Source organism: Brachycentrus maculatus, unplaced genomic scaffold, assembly GCF_059751285.1.
Source record: "Brachycentrus maculatus isolate JH-2025_06_01 unplaced genomic scaffold, ASM5975128v1 h1tg000259l, whole genome shotgun sequence".
Lineage (NCBI taxonomy): Eukaryota > Metazoa > Arthropoda > Insecta > Trichoptera > Brachycentridae > Brachycentrus > Brachycentrus maculatus.
This window is the reverse complement of record NW_028281010.1, coordinates 765463-785229: the sequence shown is the minus strand read 5'-3', so window position 1 is coordinate 785229 and position 19767 is coordinate 765463. Positions and strand designations below refer to the sequence as shown.

The window sequence follows — 19767 nt, the reverse complement described above, 5'->3', positions numbered from 1 at the left end:
GTTACGAAATACTGCGTAATGTGTACTCACGATGGAGACATTCTTGGCGATGGCATCCAGCCGAGACGTGTCGCCGTCCTGGCTGGTGAGCTGCCTCTTGGCCTCCTCGATGAGGGTCAGGTAGTAGGCCATCACGTCGTGCGTGGATTCGATGACGCTGAAAATGCGAGCAAACATTAGCGATACCTTCCCGAAAAGAGGACAAACTCTTGTGTTTGGAGAGGAAGTTATCTTGTTTAGTTTTTTATTGTAAAGTCACATTACGACGCAAGCATTCGTATAGTCAATACAGCGTAAGTTTTAACCGGATCCACGCGGCTCGCATGACCGTATGTGTTTTCACAAAACATGCCCCATACGCGGCTGACATAAGCGTATGTGTTTTTACTTTGCTCCAAGTTTCCAACCTCAGTTCAACTTGGAGGGATTTTTTCATTTGGATAAAATAATACGTCAATCCTCGGCCTTATGACATCTGTTGAAATATCTGACTAATAATTTGTAACATCACAAGGATAAATAAAAGAACAGATCCCTGATTTTTCTTGAGGTCGGTAATTAGTCCGCGCCATAATCATGCCCTATATCTGTCTCACTCTCGACGCTACGCATCGCCAGTGGGTAAGAGTGACACACGATGCGTGCTTTGATTTATTTATGTTACGATCTTATTTGTTTATTATAGAATATCAAAAAGGCACAATGAATCCCATTACACGTTTTTGTTTAGGAAAATAAATTGTTTCTTAACTAAATACATGATAAAAGTAATAATTAAAAAATCGCCGAAATCCCGCCGCGCACGGGCGTCTTTCAGGAACAAAGTTAACGCGGTCAAAAGGTTAGTGAACATTGTTTGGGGCAAGTTTTTCTCAGAATTTGACTGTGCAGTCAGTATTGATAAAAATGCTTCCTCAAATTGGAGATTCATCGAATCCACGTTACCTGGTGTTGTGAGCGGTGGCAGCGATGGCTCGCGAGCAGGCGGCCACGCGGCGCAGCTGCTGGGCGGCCTCGCTGGCGGCGCGCCCGCAGTACTCCGCGTTGCCCTGCCCCGCGGCCGACACCAGGCGCGCCGCGCAGCTGTTGGCCGCGCGCGTCGCCCCCGTCATCTCCTGCGAAGCCGACTCCACCTGCCAGAGAACACACAAACACCAGTCACTCAACAAGTTCTTCTTCTCCGTCTTATTCCTCATTCATAAGGATTGTGACCCTTGCAGAAGCAATGACTCTTCTCCGGTTATCTCTTGACTGCGCTGCACGTAGCGCTCCAACCACCGAGGTGCCTGCTGCTGCCTTAATTTGATCGGTCCATCGTGTGGGGAATCTTCCTCTTCCTCTCTTTCCCTCCAGGCTACCGATCACAACTAGTCGTTCCAGGCTATCCTCATTGCCACGTGCAACGTGTCCAAAGAACTGGAGAATCCGTCGGGTAGAGATATTGGCCAGCGTCAAGCCGTCCAATCGTAGTTCCTGGCGAATGGACTATATTGTATAAACTGCACAGGGGACGGTCTCTTCTGCGGCGCGAGAAGGGGCAAGTCCCGACGGTTCAATATGGAATTCTACCAACTGTCTGCAGTTACAATAAATAAGTTACAGAGAAAGTCCCCTTTTCGTAACATTAACTTGCAGGACTTTTGCGCCAGTCAAAACATAGAATGTTTCACACAATGAGTGTTTCGCATAAGTCTGAAACCACACTTTCGAGGTTTCGCAATTCCTACAAAAGCATTTCCCGTAAATTGGGAGCAGTGGGTGGTGACTAAATCCAGGGGACAACACTTACGGTCTCTCCCGGAAGTGGCTTGAGTCTCATCTCCCTGGCCGCCCTGTCCACCTCGGACAGCTCTCGCTGCAAGGACCTGATGATCTGAGCGGCAGCATCCAGCTCCAGACCGGTGCACGAAGATCGAGCTCTGCTCACTGCGGATCTGGGGAGATTAACAAACATTATTTACTTGAAGGTGCATTTTTGGTGCGGAGATGCGGGTTATTCAGTATCTAAAGTACGGATTTATTTAATATATTGTTATCCTCCTTGAAGTGTGTACTTTCTCAGCATTTCTTCTCCATGTTATAATGGATAAATGTAAACGTTGTGTTTCACTCTCTCTCGCTGCTCGCCGATAGTGTGTGAAGGAGACGTGTGTTGACCAGTGCTTACTATTTGTTATTTTATTATGATTTTATGTTATAAGACTATTTGTTATAAGACTTTTTGTTTCTCTATTAGTGTATTCATTAGTATATTTTAATTTTTATATTAGACTAACTAACCATCACGCCGCTTCTCCGCAGGGGTAGGCAGAGAGAATAGAGCGCCACACCACTCTGTCCTTGCAAACATTCTTCGCCTCTTCCACGTTCATGCATCTCCTCATACATACCCGCCGATTGTTACGACTCCTAACCTGACCACTTTCAAGTATTTGGCATACCTGATCGTGCCATGTTTTTCTCGGTCTTCCTCTGCTTCTTTTCCCACTAACATTCGCCTCATAAATTTGTTTTACCGTTCTTTCCTCACTCATTTGTTCTACATGTCCAAACCATCTCAACACGCCTTTCTTAATTTTATCGATATTGCTTATCTCAGCTTTGCATTCTTTCCTTATTTCACTATTCGCACATCTATCATACATCGTTTTGTCGCACATTCTTCTGAGAGATCGCATTTCGACTGCATTCAGTCTACTTTCATCCTTCGTTTGCCAACTCCATGTTTTACTTCCATACATTAGAGATTAAATATATTATTCCATTATATTAAGATACTGTATATATGTATGATATGTATTATCTTAAAGGCTTCAGCCGTTCAATAAATAAATAAATAAAGTATATCAGAGTATCTAAAAGAGCTGTGTACTCCAGACGAATCAGTCGATAGACGTCTCACGCTTCGAACGGCCACAACAACTGCAATGGGCAAAGTGATCTTACCAGCTCGCAACCAGCGCACTAAATTTGGCGAACGTGCCTTCGCTGTTGCGGGGCCGACGGCGTGGAATGCTCTTCCACCAATGGTTAGAAAAAGTGAGAGTGAGATGATCTTTAGAAAAAAAACTAAAAACACATTTGTTTGCTAAATCATTTCCACCATAATATTTTCCCCAATTCATTCACAGTGAAGCGCCCTTGAGGTAGTATTTTACGAAAATGGCGCTATATAAGTTATCCAAATTTTTTATTATTATTATTATTATTCCGGTGCAGGAATGGGTGAAGGATGATGTGTTATGTGAAGAAATGGAAGGTGTTCTCTCACGAGAAGTGGGTAGACCATGATCGCAAAGGTACATGAAGATAGTAATGTTTCGGCCGTTTCTTGAAGGCGTACAGAGAAGGCGCACATTTGGGCCACTCCAGTGCAGTCCCGGATGAGGCGGGCGGGCACATTGAGAATGAGGAGCCTACCTTAGTTCGGAGCAGCTGGTGGCGAGGTGCTGCGAGGAGCTGTTGAGCTGCTGAGCCGACGCCTGGTCCTGCACCGTCGGAAGTACGGCTCTGGCGGCTTGGATCACATGCGACCCGGGCTGCCAACATCACAAGATACAGCATTATATAATAATTCATTGATTTCAAATATGGATAATATAATGGATGTGGCAATTCGACTCTGTCTGTGGCCGTGTTTTTCAGCCTTGCATTCTTTCCTTACATCACGGTTGGAACATCTTTCATACATCGTTTTGCTGTACATTTATCTCAGAGAGCGCATTTTGACTGCATTCATTCTACTATACAGTATACTCTAGCTTTCTTTGCTTCACACTCTCTATGCGTCTTGAAGCATCATGGTTTGAAACCATACGTTCTTTCAGTGTCATAAATAGCTTAACACGGATAGAAATCCAATTCCCCACCCTAGTATTCACCCTTCTTGTTAAACCTAATTCTAGAATTGCGATCATAATTTCAAAAGTGATAAAGCTAAATACATTTAAACTATGATTTTTTTATCGTAATTAAAATTTTGTTGGTAAATAAAAATACTCCACCTCCGTAGTGTAATGGTAACCGCGCTCGGCTACCGTTCTGGAGGTCCCGGGTTCGATTCCCAGGGGGGTCAAATATATATAAGTGATTTTTTCACTCTAATATTTATTCAATACTACCCTGGACTGGTACCTGAAGCGGAGGGCTGATCACCTTTCCTTCGTGTGTCAGCGATCGAGATAACACTGCGTTTATATGATGCAGTGCCCTATGCACCATTGGGGTGTGGATAAGGGTTTGAAATAAAAATAAGACTAGACACTGGCAGAAACGTCCTCTCACTGGGTGACTACCAAATTATAAAAACCCACTATCAAACCATGATAGTTTGAGCATTCTTCTGTAGCGCCACAGTTGGAATGCCCTAGTTTCCCTATGGACTATGTGGTCAGCCCTGGACGTCCATGATGCTGCAACGGATTGAGGGAATTTACCTGCAGGAAGGCCTCGGAGTAGTTGATGAGGTTCAGCTGGGAGTTGGAGTCATCCGGGCTGGCCATGGTCCCCTTCACGCCCTCAATCAGCCGAGGAATGTGCTCCGCCATGGACCGGCACTCCTGCACCAGGGTTTCCTGAACGGAAGACAAACCGTAGAAGCAAAGTAACCTTACACGAGAAGGGAATACGGACATACGATCTGCCATCGGCTGGCTCAGGCGATCGCTTCATACACCCATATAAAATTACCCATTTTTTTTACTTAAAGGGAAACATTTGACACACGCGTGTCTGTAACATGATATAATTATGTCTCTCACAAGCATACAATTTGACATGATTCTAACATGACTTATTATTCATGTAATGAACTACGTGTCATAGGCTGGTTTAAGTGATCACTTTATACACCATTCTATCCATGATTGACAAGTTATTTTTGTGCTTCAATTGACACCTTGCACATGGTTCCAAAGAGTAACATCCGCAAGATTTATAACCACTTTAATTTATCAGAAGGGAAGCAAGATGAAAGCGGATTACTTTTAACACAAATTTATTCAGTTCTATAAAATTACAATCAAGAAAATACTTAAGAATAATCGCGTGATTCTAATATGAGAACAGTTGAAATACGTGTCGATCTGAGGACGGGCGGCGGCGAAGTGTAACGGGCTCGTTTCCGTTTGTTGCGGGCTTCGTGTAGGGTGTTTGTTATTTCACTCGATTTGGGTTGCCATGGTAGAGTGGGTTGCCACAGTGCCAATTGAAGCATAAAAAAAGCTTCCAAAATTTGAGTAGTGCGATTGTCAATCATGGGTAGAATGGTCGATGTTGCACGCGTATGAAGCGATCGATCAAACCAGCCTATGACGGGTCGTAAGCCCTGTAAACACCCAGCCATCCATATTCTTCTACATCTATGTTGAGATATCAATCAAGTGGCGACAAACCCAGAATTTGGACAAACGCAAAATATTGTAAGTAAAATTTACCTGGGAATGGCGGTTGGTGTTGTGAGCTCCCACATTCTGCGCGGACGCGATGAACTGCGTACCGGTGGAAGCCGCCTGCTTCGCCGCGTTCTGCGGACACAAGGAAACAACATCAGCACGACACGAGGCGACAATGCGATATACATACTAATTGGACCAGAAATTACACCACTATTTTGAATCAGTCAGGTTTGGACCAGTTTGTATCCGATCCACTTCAAACCATTGAAGGACCAAGCCTGAAACTCTTCTCGGTTTTCTCGGTCTCCTGAAACTCGGATCTTCTCGGTCTACAGTGCGGTCGTATTTAAACCGGATCGGGAAAGTGTGTGAGATGGGTATTCAGACGCCACCGTAGTGTAATGGTCAGCGAGCTCGCCTACCGTACCGGAGGTCTCGGGTTCGATTCCCAAGGGGGGGTCAAATACATATAACTGTTTTTTTTTTTCAAGGTATCTTGCATCCCTTATGTCACTGCGACCATAATAGGTCTATTGTGACCTCCCTCTGTATTACAGCTCACTGCCAAGACCTACATGAGTCATGTAACTTACGACCTGTCTTGGTGGTAGGAGCTTCACCTTCTCGGAGTCCAGTAGAGGTCCTCCAAGGATGTAACTGCTTACTATTTGTGGTGCTTACTTTATTATTATTTTTATGGTTATTTTATTATTATTTTATGTTTAAGACTTTTTGTTTCTCTATTAGCGTAATCTTTCACTGTACTATTTGTTTAATATTACCATGGACTGGTACCTGAAGCGGAGGGCTGATCACCTCTCCTTCATGTGTAAACGATCAAGATTACACTGCGTTTGTATTACGTAGTGCCCTATGCACCATTGGGGTGCGGATAAGAGTTTTATTATATTATCATTATTACTGTATTTTTATATTAGATACTGTATATGTGTATTATGTTAAAGGCATTAGCCCTTCAATTTAAGCGAAGACAAAAAATGGTTCAACTCCCGGCCCACCCTGTACAGGAAGACACTCACCTCCAGCCTCTTGAAGAGCTGCCTCCGGACTTCCGGCGTGGAGGAGGCGTAGTCACTGGTCACGTACCTCAGGTCCTCAGCGGCCCGGCACAGCGCCTCCTGCTTGGCCTTGTCGTTCGGAGAGCTGGCGCACTGCCTGCGGGGACAACGGGAGATGAGCATGAGTGCGGAAGAGGAGGAGAATGCTATTATGTGTGGGGGCCTATTCTCACTGCCCACCGCGTACTAGACACCAATCAGATCAAAACTGACGGAGCTACAGCCGTTTAAATGGCTTCAGCTTCTGTCTGCTAGAGAGGCGTGTGAATTAAAATTTAGACTTAGATTCACATACGGTGTTTGAAAATGAAATGCGGAATGCATCGAAACACCCAGTTCACATATCGCTCACTCCTTTCAAGAACGTCCTAAATCAAAAATCGTCAATTTTCAGTAAAGCGTGTTTTCGTAATGCCCAGAAAATGTACTATATCCCGGCTAAAACGGTATATTTTTAACTTAATATTTACCCGCTACAGGGCAGAAAGTGTTGTTTTTGCATTTTGAAGAAAAGGTATTGTTTAATATTTTTTTTAATATTCCAAATATTTTTCAAATGGAGAAAAAAACCTTCAGGTTTTACCTTAAAAGATCTGTTGCACAGGAAAAAGTTCAATAAGTGGCTTGATATTTATTTTTAATACATTGTATTATATTTTTAAGCTTTAAAAACGTTCTCCTGAAAAATCAAGTTTTATGATTTATGACATTCTTGAAAGGAGTGGGCGATATTCCCTCCATTAAGGTTATTGTATGCAAAAAATATCTTCTGCATGATTATTTTTTGACATCTCAACATAGATGAAGAAGAATATGGAAGTCTGGGCATTTAAGGGGCTTACGACTGTCATAGACTGGTTTAAGTGATCACTTTACACACATGCAACATTCACAAATTCTACCCATGATTGACAACCGCACTACTCAAATTCCTGAAAGTTATATATGTATCGCTCACTCCTTTCAAGAACGTCGTAAATCAAAAATTGACAATTTTCAGTTGTGCATGTTTTCGGAATGCCCAGAAAATGTACTATATCCCAGCAAAAGAGGTATATTTTTAACTTAATATTTACCCGCTACAGGGCAGAAAGTGTTGTTTTTCATTTTGAAGAAAATGTATTGTTTAATATTTTTTTTAATATACCAAATATTTTTCAAATGGAGAAAAAAACCTTTAGGTTTTACCTAAAAAGATCTGTTGCACAGTAAAATGTTCAATAAGTGGCTTGATATTTATTTTTAATACATTGTGTTACATTTTCAAACTTTAAAAACGTTCTCCTGAAAAAACAAGTTTTTTGATTTATGACGTTCTTGAAAGGAGTGAGCGATATATGATCCAATTTCGAAACATTGTACTTGAATTAATAGAATTTCACTAGAGACATCTATTGGTGAGATAAAAAAGCTTTTTATATTTGTATGTGAGATATTAAATCCTGTTATCTACATGATTTACACAAAAAATAAATGTTCTTTTTTTAATATCCCACATTTACATTTTCCCTCCATTTAAGTATTTTTTTTCAGTCCCTTTAAAAACGTAAAATAGGGGGTTTAACTATGTTTACGTACCTTGCGGCCTCCACCATGCGAGCCGTAGCGTCTGCCAGCATCTTGGCGGCTGCGAGGAGTCGGCGCTGGGTCTCCGAGCCGGGCTGCTTCTCGGCTTCCATCTAGATACAGAAAAAAATACTCAGAAATGGCGAAAGATGAAGAAGTTATAAAAAAACCCTAGCATTAAGTAGTTAAAAACTATAATATATATTTGAAGCACTAACTTTGTGATGTTCCATTTTATAATTAAAATGTATCTTTGTTTCAAAATCACTTGAATATTTTATTATAACTTAATTATAATGTCTACCGGATTCCAAGCTAACCGCTTCTTTATCAACTCAGTCTCGATAAAGAAGCGGTTAGCTTGGAATCCGGTAGACGTTATAATTAAGTTATAATAAAATATTTATTAATATAATATTTCATCCGCCTCCGTAGTGTAATGGTCAGCACGCTCGGCTATCGTTCTGGAGGTCCCGGGTTCGATTCCCAGGTGGGTGTCAAATAAATATTAGTGATTTTTTCACTCTAATATTTATTGAATTCTACCCTGGACTGGTACCTGAAGCGGAGGGTTGATCATCTTTCCTTCATGTGTTAACGATCAAGATAACACTGCGTTTATATGATGCAGTGCCCTATGCACCTTATGGGGTGCGCATAAGGGTTTGAAGAAGAAGAAGAATAATATACTTATAGTGATTTTAAAACAAATTTACATTTTTTATTATAGTTCAAAAAACTGTACAAGACTCTATTCTGCATTTTACTTGGGTTTCTGGGATGACATTTTCAACTAGGACACTTCCCGGGTGATTGAATTTCACGACTCTCTCCATACCGGTCCCGTTTGATGTGATATACGCCTGTGCGTGGTTCCAGCGGACGGAGGGCCTACCTTGATGTTGTGGATGAGCTCGGCGGTGGCCTGGCCGAGGAGGCGCGCCTGGCGGACCATCTCCGAGGGGTCGCCCTGCGAGGAGCACAGCCGCTCCGAGGTGCTCATGATGCTCTCCACGGTGGTCTCGTGCACGGTCTCGCGGGCGCGACGGTGATCTGGCCAGAAAGACAAGACGGTCACATCCCGGCCCAAGCAAAAATGAAAATGATATGATGCGTTTCTAAATATTAGTTTATATTAGACCTGAAGATGGAAGCGTAGCTTCCAAAACTAGTCATAATAAAATCAATTTAAGTGGTAAAAAAAACAAATGTGTTTCTTTTAAAATATCAACTCACCCTTCTTTCTGAACCTAATTTGAGAATTTCTGAACTTAATTCTAATTTTTTAATTGATAAAATTTTGTATCAATTGTTATCATTATTTTCCACTATTATTTTTTGTTTGTAAATAAAAATAATACTTGGCACTGGCAGAAACATCCTTTCTCTGGGTGACTGCCAAATAAATAATAATAATAAAAAAAATGTCAGAAATGAAAGGTTAAACAGGGCTGTGTGATGTCACCGCGACTGTATGTTGGGGTGGCTGTGTAGTTCAGTTAGTCGGCTAGATCCGTTGCTAAATAGGGCCGTGCGATATCACTGCGGCTGTGAGTTAGGATGGCAGTGTAGTTCAGTAAGCCAGCTAGATCCGTCATTAAACAGGGCTGTGCGATGTCACCGCGGTTTGGTCTGCGGGTGGGAGAGTGGCTGACCTGCGTTGACGTGGCGCAGCAGGTCGTCGAGCGCGCGCGCCACGTCCTGCGCGGCGGCGCCCAGCTCGGCCGTGGAGCGCTGGCCGGCCGCGCGCTCGCACTCGGCGCTCAGGCGCTCCACGGCGGCGGCCACCTGGCGGCAGGCGCCCACCAGCTGCTCGCGGCACAGCGGGCTGCTCAGGGTCGGCGCCACCACCTGCACAAGAAGAGACACATAGAGACAGGCCCGAGAGATACTCAACCGTTTCGGTGATCATGATGGATTTAATCATCGTGAGAATTCAAATATGCGCTAAGGCGGATTTACTTTCAGTCAGTTATTGAAGTCAATACTGGCGCTGAGAACTGACTTGCGCTGTTTATACCGGGAATATTGGAGTTAGAGCTGACGAGACAGTGCTGTACTGATGTGAAAATCAATTTATACCACAGCAGTACTGATTCAGCACTGACTTTCCTTGTGTTTTTGAAGCCAGTTACTGACTCAATGTAAACCTGGCCTTATAGGATAGCAGTAACGAATTAGCACTGACTCCCTTGAGTTTAAATTCAGTTGCTAACTCAATGTTAACCTGGCCTTATACGATAGCAGTACTGATTCAGCACTGACTTTCCTTGTGTTTTTGAAGCCAGTTACTGACTCAATGTAAACCTGGCCTTATAGGATAGCAGTACCGAATTAGCACTGACTTGCCTTGTGTTTGAATTCAGTTACTAACTCAATGTAAACCTGGCCTTATACGACAGCAGTACCGAATTAGCACTGAATTGCCTCGTGTGTGGACCGAATGCCCTTATACAATAGCAGTACCGAATCAGCACTAACTCGCCTCATATTTTGACTGAATGGTCTTATAGGATAGCAGTACCTAATCAGCACTGACTTGCCTCATGTGTGGACCGAACGCCCTTATACAATAGCAGTACCGAATCAGCATTGACTCGCCTCATATTTTGACTGAGTGGCCTTACCTTTGCGTCCTTGAGGTAGTATTTTACGAAAATGGCACTATACAAATTATCCAAATTATTATTATTATTATTATTACCTTGGCGCAGGCCACGAGCTGGCTGGTGGCGAGGGCGCACTGCGTGGCGGCGGCGATGACGCGGTTCTGCGCCTGCTGGTCGTCCTTGCACGTGGCCGCGATGTTCTTGGCCTTCAGCACCAAGGCCGCCGTCGTGTTGGCCACGGCCTTGGCCAGCGCCAGCAGGATGTCCTGGGGAGAGAAGAGACAGCCCGTTAACAAAATGTCTAAAGAATGCACCATTCAGAAAAGTATTGGCATATATAAACATGTTTTACCTTTGAGATGCGGAGTTGTTTAAAATGCTGACTTTTGAGTATTGAAATTAATGATAGACACTCATAAAAAGGTGTTTCGTTGTTTGACCCTTTGGGCGCTGTAATTTTACTGTCCGGCACGTCAGTTAGCGTTTTAAAACGACGATTGGCTTGGATTGACTTGTGCCTTTGTCCATCTTTCTTCGGATCTGTGCGTGAACACGTTGCGCGTAAATTCGATCGTAAAATCATCATTTTAAAACGCTAACTGACGTGCCGGACGGTAAAATTCCGTGCAATTCCGTGTAGTGGACAAACACCCTTTGACTGACTCAGCACATGACTTTTAATGTGGATTTTATTTGGAAAAAAGGCAGATTTTGTTTCAGTTCTGATAGTAAAATAATATTTTATTGCAAGGCATCGTATAACAATATTTTCCAGTTTTTATTGAATATTTAAACTCCTCTTTTTGTTGATTTTAGATACACAAAGGTTTTTTTTAACCATTTTTTAGTTCGCCCGGAAGAACAATATGTGTAATTAATAAATCCTTTGGTTATTTTGTTTCTGTCAAAATTTGTTTGTGGATCTTTCAAGATATGCCTAGAAATCTGTATTATATGTATTTCTTTTTATTCTTTACGCTTATTTTTTTTGTATTCATTAAATACATATCGCTCACTCCTTTCAAGAACGTCATAAATCATCAATTCTCAGTTGTGCATGTTTTCGGAATGCCCAGAAAATGTACTATATCCCAGCAAAAGCGGCATATTTTTAACTCAATATTTACCCGCTACAGGGCAGAAAGTGTTGTTTTTGCATTTTGAATAAAAGGTATTGTTTAATAATTTTTTAAAATATACTAAATATTTTTCAAATGGAGAAAAAACCTCCAGGTTTTACCTAAAAAGATCTGTTGCACAGTAAAAAGTTCAATAAGTGGCTTGATATTTATTTTTAATACAGTGTATTATATTTTTTAAATTTAAAAACGTTTTCCTGAAAAACCAAGTTTTTTGATTTATGACGTTCTTGAAAGGAGTGAGCGATATAAAACTCTTTTCTCAGTCCTTATTTTTCCAAACTTTATACCTCAAAGTAGCTTGTGTGAAAATGCCCTAGACGAAGCAGAATTTTGTAATATTCTCTAATTTTATCCTCACTCTGTATTAAGGTGCTTTCACACTGTGGCGCATCAGTCCGAAAGAACAGTAAGTTAATAATTTTTTTTGTGAATTTACGATACAAAATTGTGAATTTACAATACATACCATATTGTGAACTTACAAAACCAAATTGTCTATTTACAATACCATATTGTGAGTTTACAAAACCAAATCGAGTAATTACAATACCATATTGTAAATTAACAAAACCAAATTGTGTATTTACAATACCACATTGTGAATTTACAAAACCAAATTAGGTATTTACAATACCAAATTGAGGTTTTAGAATACGAAATTGCCTGGCAGGGGTGTTTTAGTAGCTAGTTATATTACAATCTCTATTTTCGAACAGTATTTTTACACACAGTTAGTTGTACAAGTACAAAAACACATTTTGTAAGTGCCAACATTTGTTTATTTCCATGTACGACTCGATACATAGGTTTTAGTAAAGCGAAAACACAACTATCCTACCAACGGAATCACACAACCATCGCTAACTGACTATAATATATCTAGATTAAACTACTAAGTCAAAATAACAGTCGTTCAAATGCTATTTGAAATCCAGTCTAAAATTTATATTTAAGTTTTAACAAAATTGTCATTTACATGGTGTTTTTTTTAAAAATAATTTAGAATACCATAAAAAGGTAATTTTTTACAATTCGATTCGATACTGTAATGAAGTCTTTTTTTTGTTGTCTTTTTTTGTTTTCAAACAGTAATTAAAATGAATTTCAAATGCTGTACCAAAAAGGTAAATATTTATTACAAAAAATATAATTTGAATTCGGCACTGTAATAATGAAAGTTTTCTTCAAAATTCGTTGAAAAAAAAAAGAATAATCTAACGTTATAAAAACAGTCATTCTAGTGTGTTATTGATTATATATTAAATATTACAAAAGAGTCAATTTTCATATTTAAAAAAATATGGTTCGGCACTGTAATAAAGTGTTCTTCAAAATTGTTTTTAAAACATATATTTTGAAATTAAAAAAACAGTCATTCTAGCGTGTTATTAACTGAGTATTAAGTACTATTAAAAATAAATATTTCATATTAACAAAATACATATCGCTCACTCCTTTCAAGAACGTCATAAATCAAAAAACTTGATTTTTCAGGAGAACGTTTTTAAGGTTAAAAAAAATAACACAATGTATTAAAAATAAATATCAAGCCACTTATTGAATTTTTTACTGTGCAACAGATCTTTTTAGGTAAAACCTGAAGGTTTTTTTTTCCATTTGAAAAATATTTAGTAAACTTGAAAAAATAATTAAACAAAACCTTTTCTTCGAAATGCAAAAACAATATTTTCTGCCCTGTAGCGGGTAAATATTAAGTTAAAAATATGCCTTTTTTGTTGGGATATGGTACATTTTTTGGGCATTCCAAAAACATGCACAACTGAAAATTGACAATTTTTGATTTATGACGTTCTTGAAAGGAGTGAGCGATATATCGTATATATTTAAAGATAATTAAAGCATAGATTATTGTTATAATAATAAATACTTGTACTATTATATTTCTGGACTGTTTTTTTCATTAAAGGACATTAGATTCAGAGTCACTTAAACCTTCCGCTCCCGGTGATTCATATTCATCACAACTCAACCTTTAAAATGGGAATATCAATATAAAATATAATAGATACGGACTCACAATTTTTGTATTCATCCGTAATATAATCATGTATTACATGAATATTATAATATAACGTTATTCATTTGCAGCGACGGAAGTAAATTATTTTTTGACATCTCATCAAAGATGAAGAAGAATACGGAGTCTGGGCATTTACGGGGCGGACGAACGTCATACGCTGGTTTAAGTGATCACTTTACACACGTGTAACATTCACCAATTCCACCCATTATTGACAACCACACTACTCAAATTCTTGGAAGTTCTATATATATGAACCAATTTTGAAACATTGTTCATATTTATATGTTCTTCTTCATCTTTGATGAGATGTCAATAAATAATATGAAAATGACTCCTGTAATTGGAGATAATCCAGATTTTGTGAACAAGTATTTGGACACACTCAAAATGTTGTATGGAAAAAAATCATTTGAGAATAAAATCAGGAATAAAATCACCAATACACAAACGTTTCTGTGTGTGCGCGTGTGGCGTGCTTTGTAAGTATACTTCCATGTTGTAACATGTTAACCATATCAGGTAGCACACAGATCGTCTTGCGCGGCGGTCGTGCTGCTACGCTAACTATTGCGATTTTTAGCGATGTTTTTTTTTCTCATTTTCATATAATTCCACAGCTAACATGACAAAATTGTTACATTTAAACTTCGACTATGCTCAATAAAAGCAACATTTAGGACATTTTTCCCGTTTTTAAACCACATTTTCATATGGCGTACAAAATACATATCACCGGAACGCGCACGCGTTTTTAGCATCGTAAGGGAAGGGTTAAACATACATATTTCTTAGAACAAGTTCAAATTAATAAACACAAATGCCCTATGAAACTATGAAAAAATACATGACATAAAAAATATTAAAAATAATACACTTGCCTACTAAAAACACCCCTTATATATATATATATATTACAAAATATTAATAACTTTCACAGATTTAAACATACATATAAATATAAATTAATAAATTAAATTTAAATAAGTAAACATTGGATAGTACCATTTTTAACGGCTGACCAGAAAAAAATCACCCTCATCATATTTTGAATACGAAAGTTAGTAAAATATCAATTTTAAATTTTAATTTTACACGGAAAATACCACTACTTCTATTTTTTTTTTTTGTAGTTATAAATGGCAAAAGCAATTGATATCCTTGAAAGAAAAAGTATTTGAGTATTTGACGAGAAAAAAGTGGAAAAAATGACTTTCAATGTGATTAAACAACAACGCCAAGACAACGAAACTGAAACGCATACTTTGTACCCCTTTTCTACAGCATTAAAGCGAACAAATGTTGCTGCGGGTATACTTTTTTCTTTATAATTTATATTTGAAGCAGTAACTTTGTGATTTTCCATTTTATAATTAAAATGTAACTATGTTTTAAACTAACTATAAATATTTTATTATAACTTAATTATAATGTCTACCGGATTCAAAGCTAACCGGTAGACATTATAATTAAGTTATAATAAAATATTTATAGTGATTTTAAAACAAAGTTAAAAAACTAACTAACTAACTAACCATCACGCCGGTTCTCCGCAGGGGTAGGCAGAGAGAATAGAATGCCACACCACTCTGTCTTTGCAAACATTCTTCGCCTCTTCCACGTTCATGCATCTCCTCATACATACCCGCCGATTATTACGACTCCTAACCTGACCACTTTCAAGTATTTGGAAACAAAGTGACATTTTAATTATATACTTTTTTGTATCTGACTGTACGAGATACGGCTATTCGCGTTTGGGCGATAATACAGCAGACGAATCACATACGTTCATATGAGTGGGGCGGTTAAAAAAAGCGAAAAAATGAAGAATGGAGTCTTGCGAATCCAAATCATGTTTAGGAAATAAAATATGTATGTGGCTCTAAACTGTTTTTGAAAATTAGCTAGGACGAAATAAAGAGTAGAATATCGTGAATGCAACGCTATGAGCTTCCTTTCTCTTGCAGAGCTAGCAAGAAATACGCAGCAAATTAGTCACGTTGAAATGAAGAATAGACTATCATCATCCAAAGCTTTGAGATGGAAATAACCGATATGGTTAGCGACGCAATTGTGCTTAAAGAGCAAGAGCAGGGAGACAGTTGGTGACTGGTATCAAGGTCCAGCAGGTGTCCTATCTGGAGCATGTGCTGAGAGGAGACTAGTACGAGCTATTGCACCTAGTGGAGGGTCCACGAGGTGTGGGCAGGAGGCAGATCTCCTGGCTCCGGAATACACCAGACTGGACGGGGATCAGGACTGTGGACAAGGACAATTGGTCTCAAGTGATGGTCAACGTCAGGAGGACCTGACATGACACACACAGAAGAAGAATTCATTTATTTCTTTAATTTAAAGTGTAAAACAGAGTGCGACAGAGAAAAACCAAGATGGCCGCGTTACATCAGTTTTGAGAAGGACTTGATAAAGTGCCGTTTCTTAGTTTTACAGAGCAACGCAAGCATTTTGAAGTGCTTTCTAGAGCTGTCCAGAGCTGCTAGAGTCAAGGACAATTACTCTCGAGAGATAGTCAACGTCAGGGTGACCAGACATGAAGAAGAAGAAGAATAAAAAGGACGTATACAGCTCTGTTCTAGCTACAGGGCTAGCTAGCGAGAGAGATATGATCTCAAAAAATTATCGCAGCTAAAATATCTCTCAACATTCAGTTGCTGGGAGGATCAAAGTAGCCGAAGATGAGGCTCAAGATAAAGAATGTGATGCATAAGACGTAGACCCACCGATCGTCCGCATAGTCTTCATCGCCCACGATGCCGTTAACCTCGTCGCAGGCGCACGACTGTCTCTCAGCCGCCTCGAAGGTCGGGTTATAAAAGATCCTGACTTCGGTCGTGTTTTTGGGGTCGCGATCGCGGCCGTAAAACGACTCGCTCCGTCGCACAAAGCGCTCCAGGCTGCGCTCGGCCGCGGCCGGGGCTTCGGGCACTCTCTCGGCCACGAGTCGCTTGCGACTTATATCCGCACCGAGGACCTTGATGTCCAGACACCCGCTGACCTCGAAATCCGACCCGGATTTGAGGACATCCTTCTTGATGCAGCGGCACTCGATCTGCCCATTCGATTCCGACTTGCCGACCAGACGCCTGACCTTGCTCTTGATCGACCTAAAGATTGAGGTCTTTTTCTCCGTGACCTTTTTGCAAGTCTTGACGAATTTGCGCTTTGCGGACGGGGAATCTTTCGATTCCTTTGCAGCGTCGTCTAAATATTCCGAGCAGTCTACTAAAACATTTTCCGTGCTGATTTGGTCGTTAAACGTCACTTTGGGGACCCTGTTTCGGACAAATCTAACATTACCCTCGTCGATGCCTTTCAAAATAGACTCTTTGAGATCGCTGTTTTCAATGACATCCGTATCGAAATTCATATTCCTGTAATAATCGCTTTCGCCATCTTCCAAGATCACATCTAAAGTCTTTCGCCGCGTTACGACGACGTCATTTAGATTCCTACACGCGTTTACATCGACATCCTCGTACAAATCGTCTTCGTTATAACTTTTAGCATTGTTCGGATCAAAATCCCCAAAATTTACTTTATAAACGAATTTTCTCTCCGCGCCGTCGCTATCAAAGCTACCTTCCTCGAAATCGTCTCCGAAATCGACCGTCCCGACAACGATGTCGCTGTTTTTGTTCAAGACCATGTCGTAATATCCGTCGTGGTCTTTGACGTATTTGTTCCTATCTACGTCCGACACGTCGCAATTGCATTTGCCGCCGATGCGATAAAACTCGTTGTCGTTTTCAAACAAGTTGAGATCGACGTCGTCGCAATCGTCAATGAATCTGAAATAGGCGCCATCGCCGTACGTCAACGCGCTAGCATCATCAGGATTATCGGAGCTATCTTTGATATTATTAGAGCTATCTTTGAGATTATTTGGGCTATTATTGAGATTATCGGAGCTATTTTTGTGAATATCGGGGCTATTTCTGTGATTATCCGGGCTATTATTATGATTATCGGGGCTATCATTGAGATTATTTGACTTATCTTCACTTCGAGCGCGCGTCTCCTTATTGAACATGATTTCATACACATTTTCATAGCGGGTGTTTAGTTTTTTGTAAAACGTAGACGTTTTGGAGTACCTTCCCAGCCTATCTCGGCAGCTGGGACAAGCCGGGTCGAATACATTCTCATAGTGGGGCTGAGAAGGTAATCTAGACCTCGGTCGGGCCCCCCTCTGGGTGGTGTTTACCTGGATTTCTCGATTCTCTTCCGTGTCTTCGCCGATGGTGTGCAGGACCTGGGTGGAAGCTTCCCCGACGCGCGATGCGGCATTGAGGAGGTTCTGACGAGGCTGCAAAACAAAATGAAACGTGTTGGTGCATTTTTTATAGAAAAAATATAAAAATACGTTAAAAATTGTTAAAAACCAAAAGAAAATTTGCTACCGTCGCAATGTTTTATACACCCATTATTAATATATTGTTTGCGGGAAACACTTGAAAGCGTCTTCTCCACACTGTCGGTAGAGAGCGGGTGACGCTTGCGAGCGTTCTATTTGCTTACTTTAGGTAGAGCGCGAGAGACGCCTGCAAACATTGTACAGATGGGAATTGGGTTTTGCGGCTACTTGTGATTAGTATACTGAGGGTCGGGCGGCAGACTGCCAGAGTATAATTAGGGCCCTTTTCCATACTGTCGGTAGAGAGCGGGAGACGCTTGCGAGCGTTCTATTTGCTTACTTTAGGTAGAGCGCGAGAGACGCCTGCAAACATTGTACAGATGGGAATTGGGTGTTGCGGCTACTTGTGATTAGTATACTGAGGGTCGGGCGGCAGACTGCCAGAGTATAATTAGGGTCCTTTTCCATACTGTTGGTAGAGAGCGGGAGACGCTTGCGAGCGTTCTATTGCTTACTTTAGGTAGAGCGCGAGAGACGCCTGCAAACATTGTACAGATGGGAATTGGGTGTTGCGGCTACTTGTGATTAGTATACTGAGGGTCGGGCGGCAGACTGCCAGAGTATAATTAGGGTCTTTTTCCATACTGTTGGCAGAGAACGGTCGACGCTTGTAAGCGTTCTATTTGCTTACTTTAGGTAGAGCGCGAGAGACGCCAAGAAACATTGTACGGATGGGAATTTAAGGATGTGTACGACTTCTGAAATTTAAGTAGCGTGGTTGTCAATCACAATTAGATTGGCAAATATTACAAGCATATACAGTGATCACTTTAACCAGAATATGTCAGGTTGTGAGCTCAAATGATTCACTCACAATTCGCCACATCTCTATTGCAATATTTAAAATAGGTCTGCGAGTTATTCGAGTTTGAAGCGACAGCGACGATCGTGCTTTTCTGCGATGTAATAATTTAGGTCGCTCACCTCCTTGGTCTCTGGTTCCGCGGCCTTGAGCAGGTCGCTGAAGGCGCTGCACAGCCTCCGGGTGGCGTCTAGGAGGCGGTCTCCGTTGTCGTTGTCCTCCATCAAGGCGGCGATCATGCTGACGCCTGCAAGGCGAATTCATCATACATATACTGAGCATGTTATTACACGGGAACTGCTGACAGATTGTCGGCAATGGACGCGGTCCAGCCCAGAACCTTGTGAAAGAAGAAAGTTCGGCGGCGGTTACGTGGCCTAGCCAGCTGTATCGCTTGTTCTTGCCGACACTTGTGACCAAGAGGCAAGCCTACGACAGTTCTCGGGAGACATGCGGATACATGGCCCAACCGACTGAATCGCCTGTTCTTAGCGATAAGATGCAGTGCCCTATGCACCATTTTGGTTCATGCAGTTGGGTGAGATTGAGAGTTCAAAACTAGCAGCATCCAAGCTAGTGCGGGTACGGCTATGGGACTCCGAGCGCCCTAGCCATACTGCTATTCTCCTTACCCTACCTGCTATTCATCCTCCATTTCCTTTCCCATGTAGTAATAATACCATCCATATCCTTC

The 19767-nt window shown here is 40.9% G+C and overlaps 1 protein-coding gene across 9 annotated transcripts in view; it reads right to left on the bottom strand.

Moving 5' to 3' along the window:
• Nucleotides 1–19767, bottom strand: part of rhea (Talin_middle and talin-RS domain-containing protein rhea) — a 142521-nt gene that overhangs the window by 59263 nt on the left and 63491 nt on the right. For all 9 annotated transcript variants that reach the window (XR_015838102.1, XM_088265982.1, XM_088265979.1 and 6 more), the window contains 13 exons: nt 19196–19320; nt 18062–18163; nt 10746–10916; nt 9697–9892; nt 8937–9094; nt 8054–8154; nt 6437–6572; nt 5436–5525; nt 4437–4574; nt 3421–3539; nt 1790–1934; nt 946–1133; nt 31–157 (listed from right to left, as the gene is read on the bottom strand). Coding sequence is in view for 8 of the 9 variants with exons in the window: in XM_088265982.1 (XP_088122108.1) it covers nt 31–157; nt 946–1133; nt 1790–1934; nt 3421–3539; nt 4437–4574; nt 5436–5525; nt 6437–6572; nt 8054–8154; nt 8937–9094; nt 9697–9892; nt 10746–10916; nt 18062–18163; nt 19196–19320 (1796 nt within the window). In the remaining variant the exon portion in view is untranslated. The remainder of the gene's footprint in view (nt 1–30; nt 158–945; nt 1134–1789; nt 1935–3420; nt 3540–4436; nt 4575–5435; nt 5526–6436; nt 6573–8053; nt 8155–8936; nt 9095–9696; nt 9893–10745; nt 10917–18061; nt 18164–19195; nt 19321–19767) is intronic.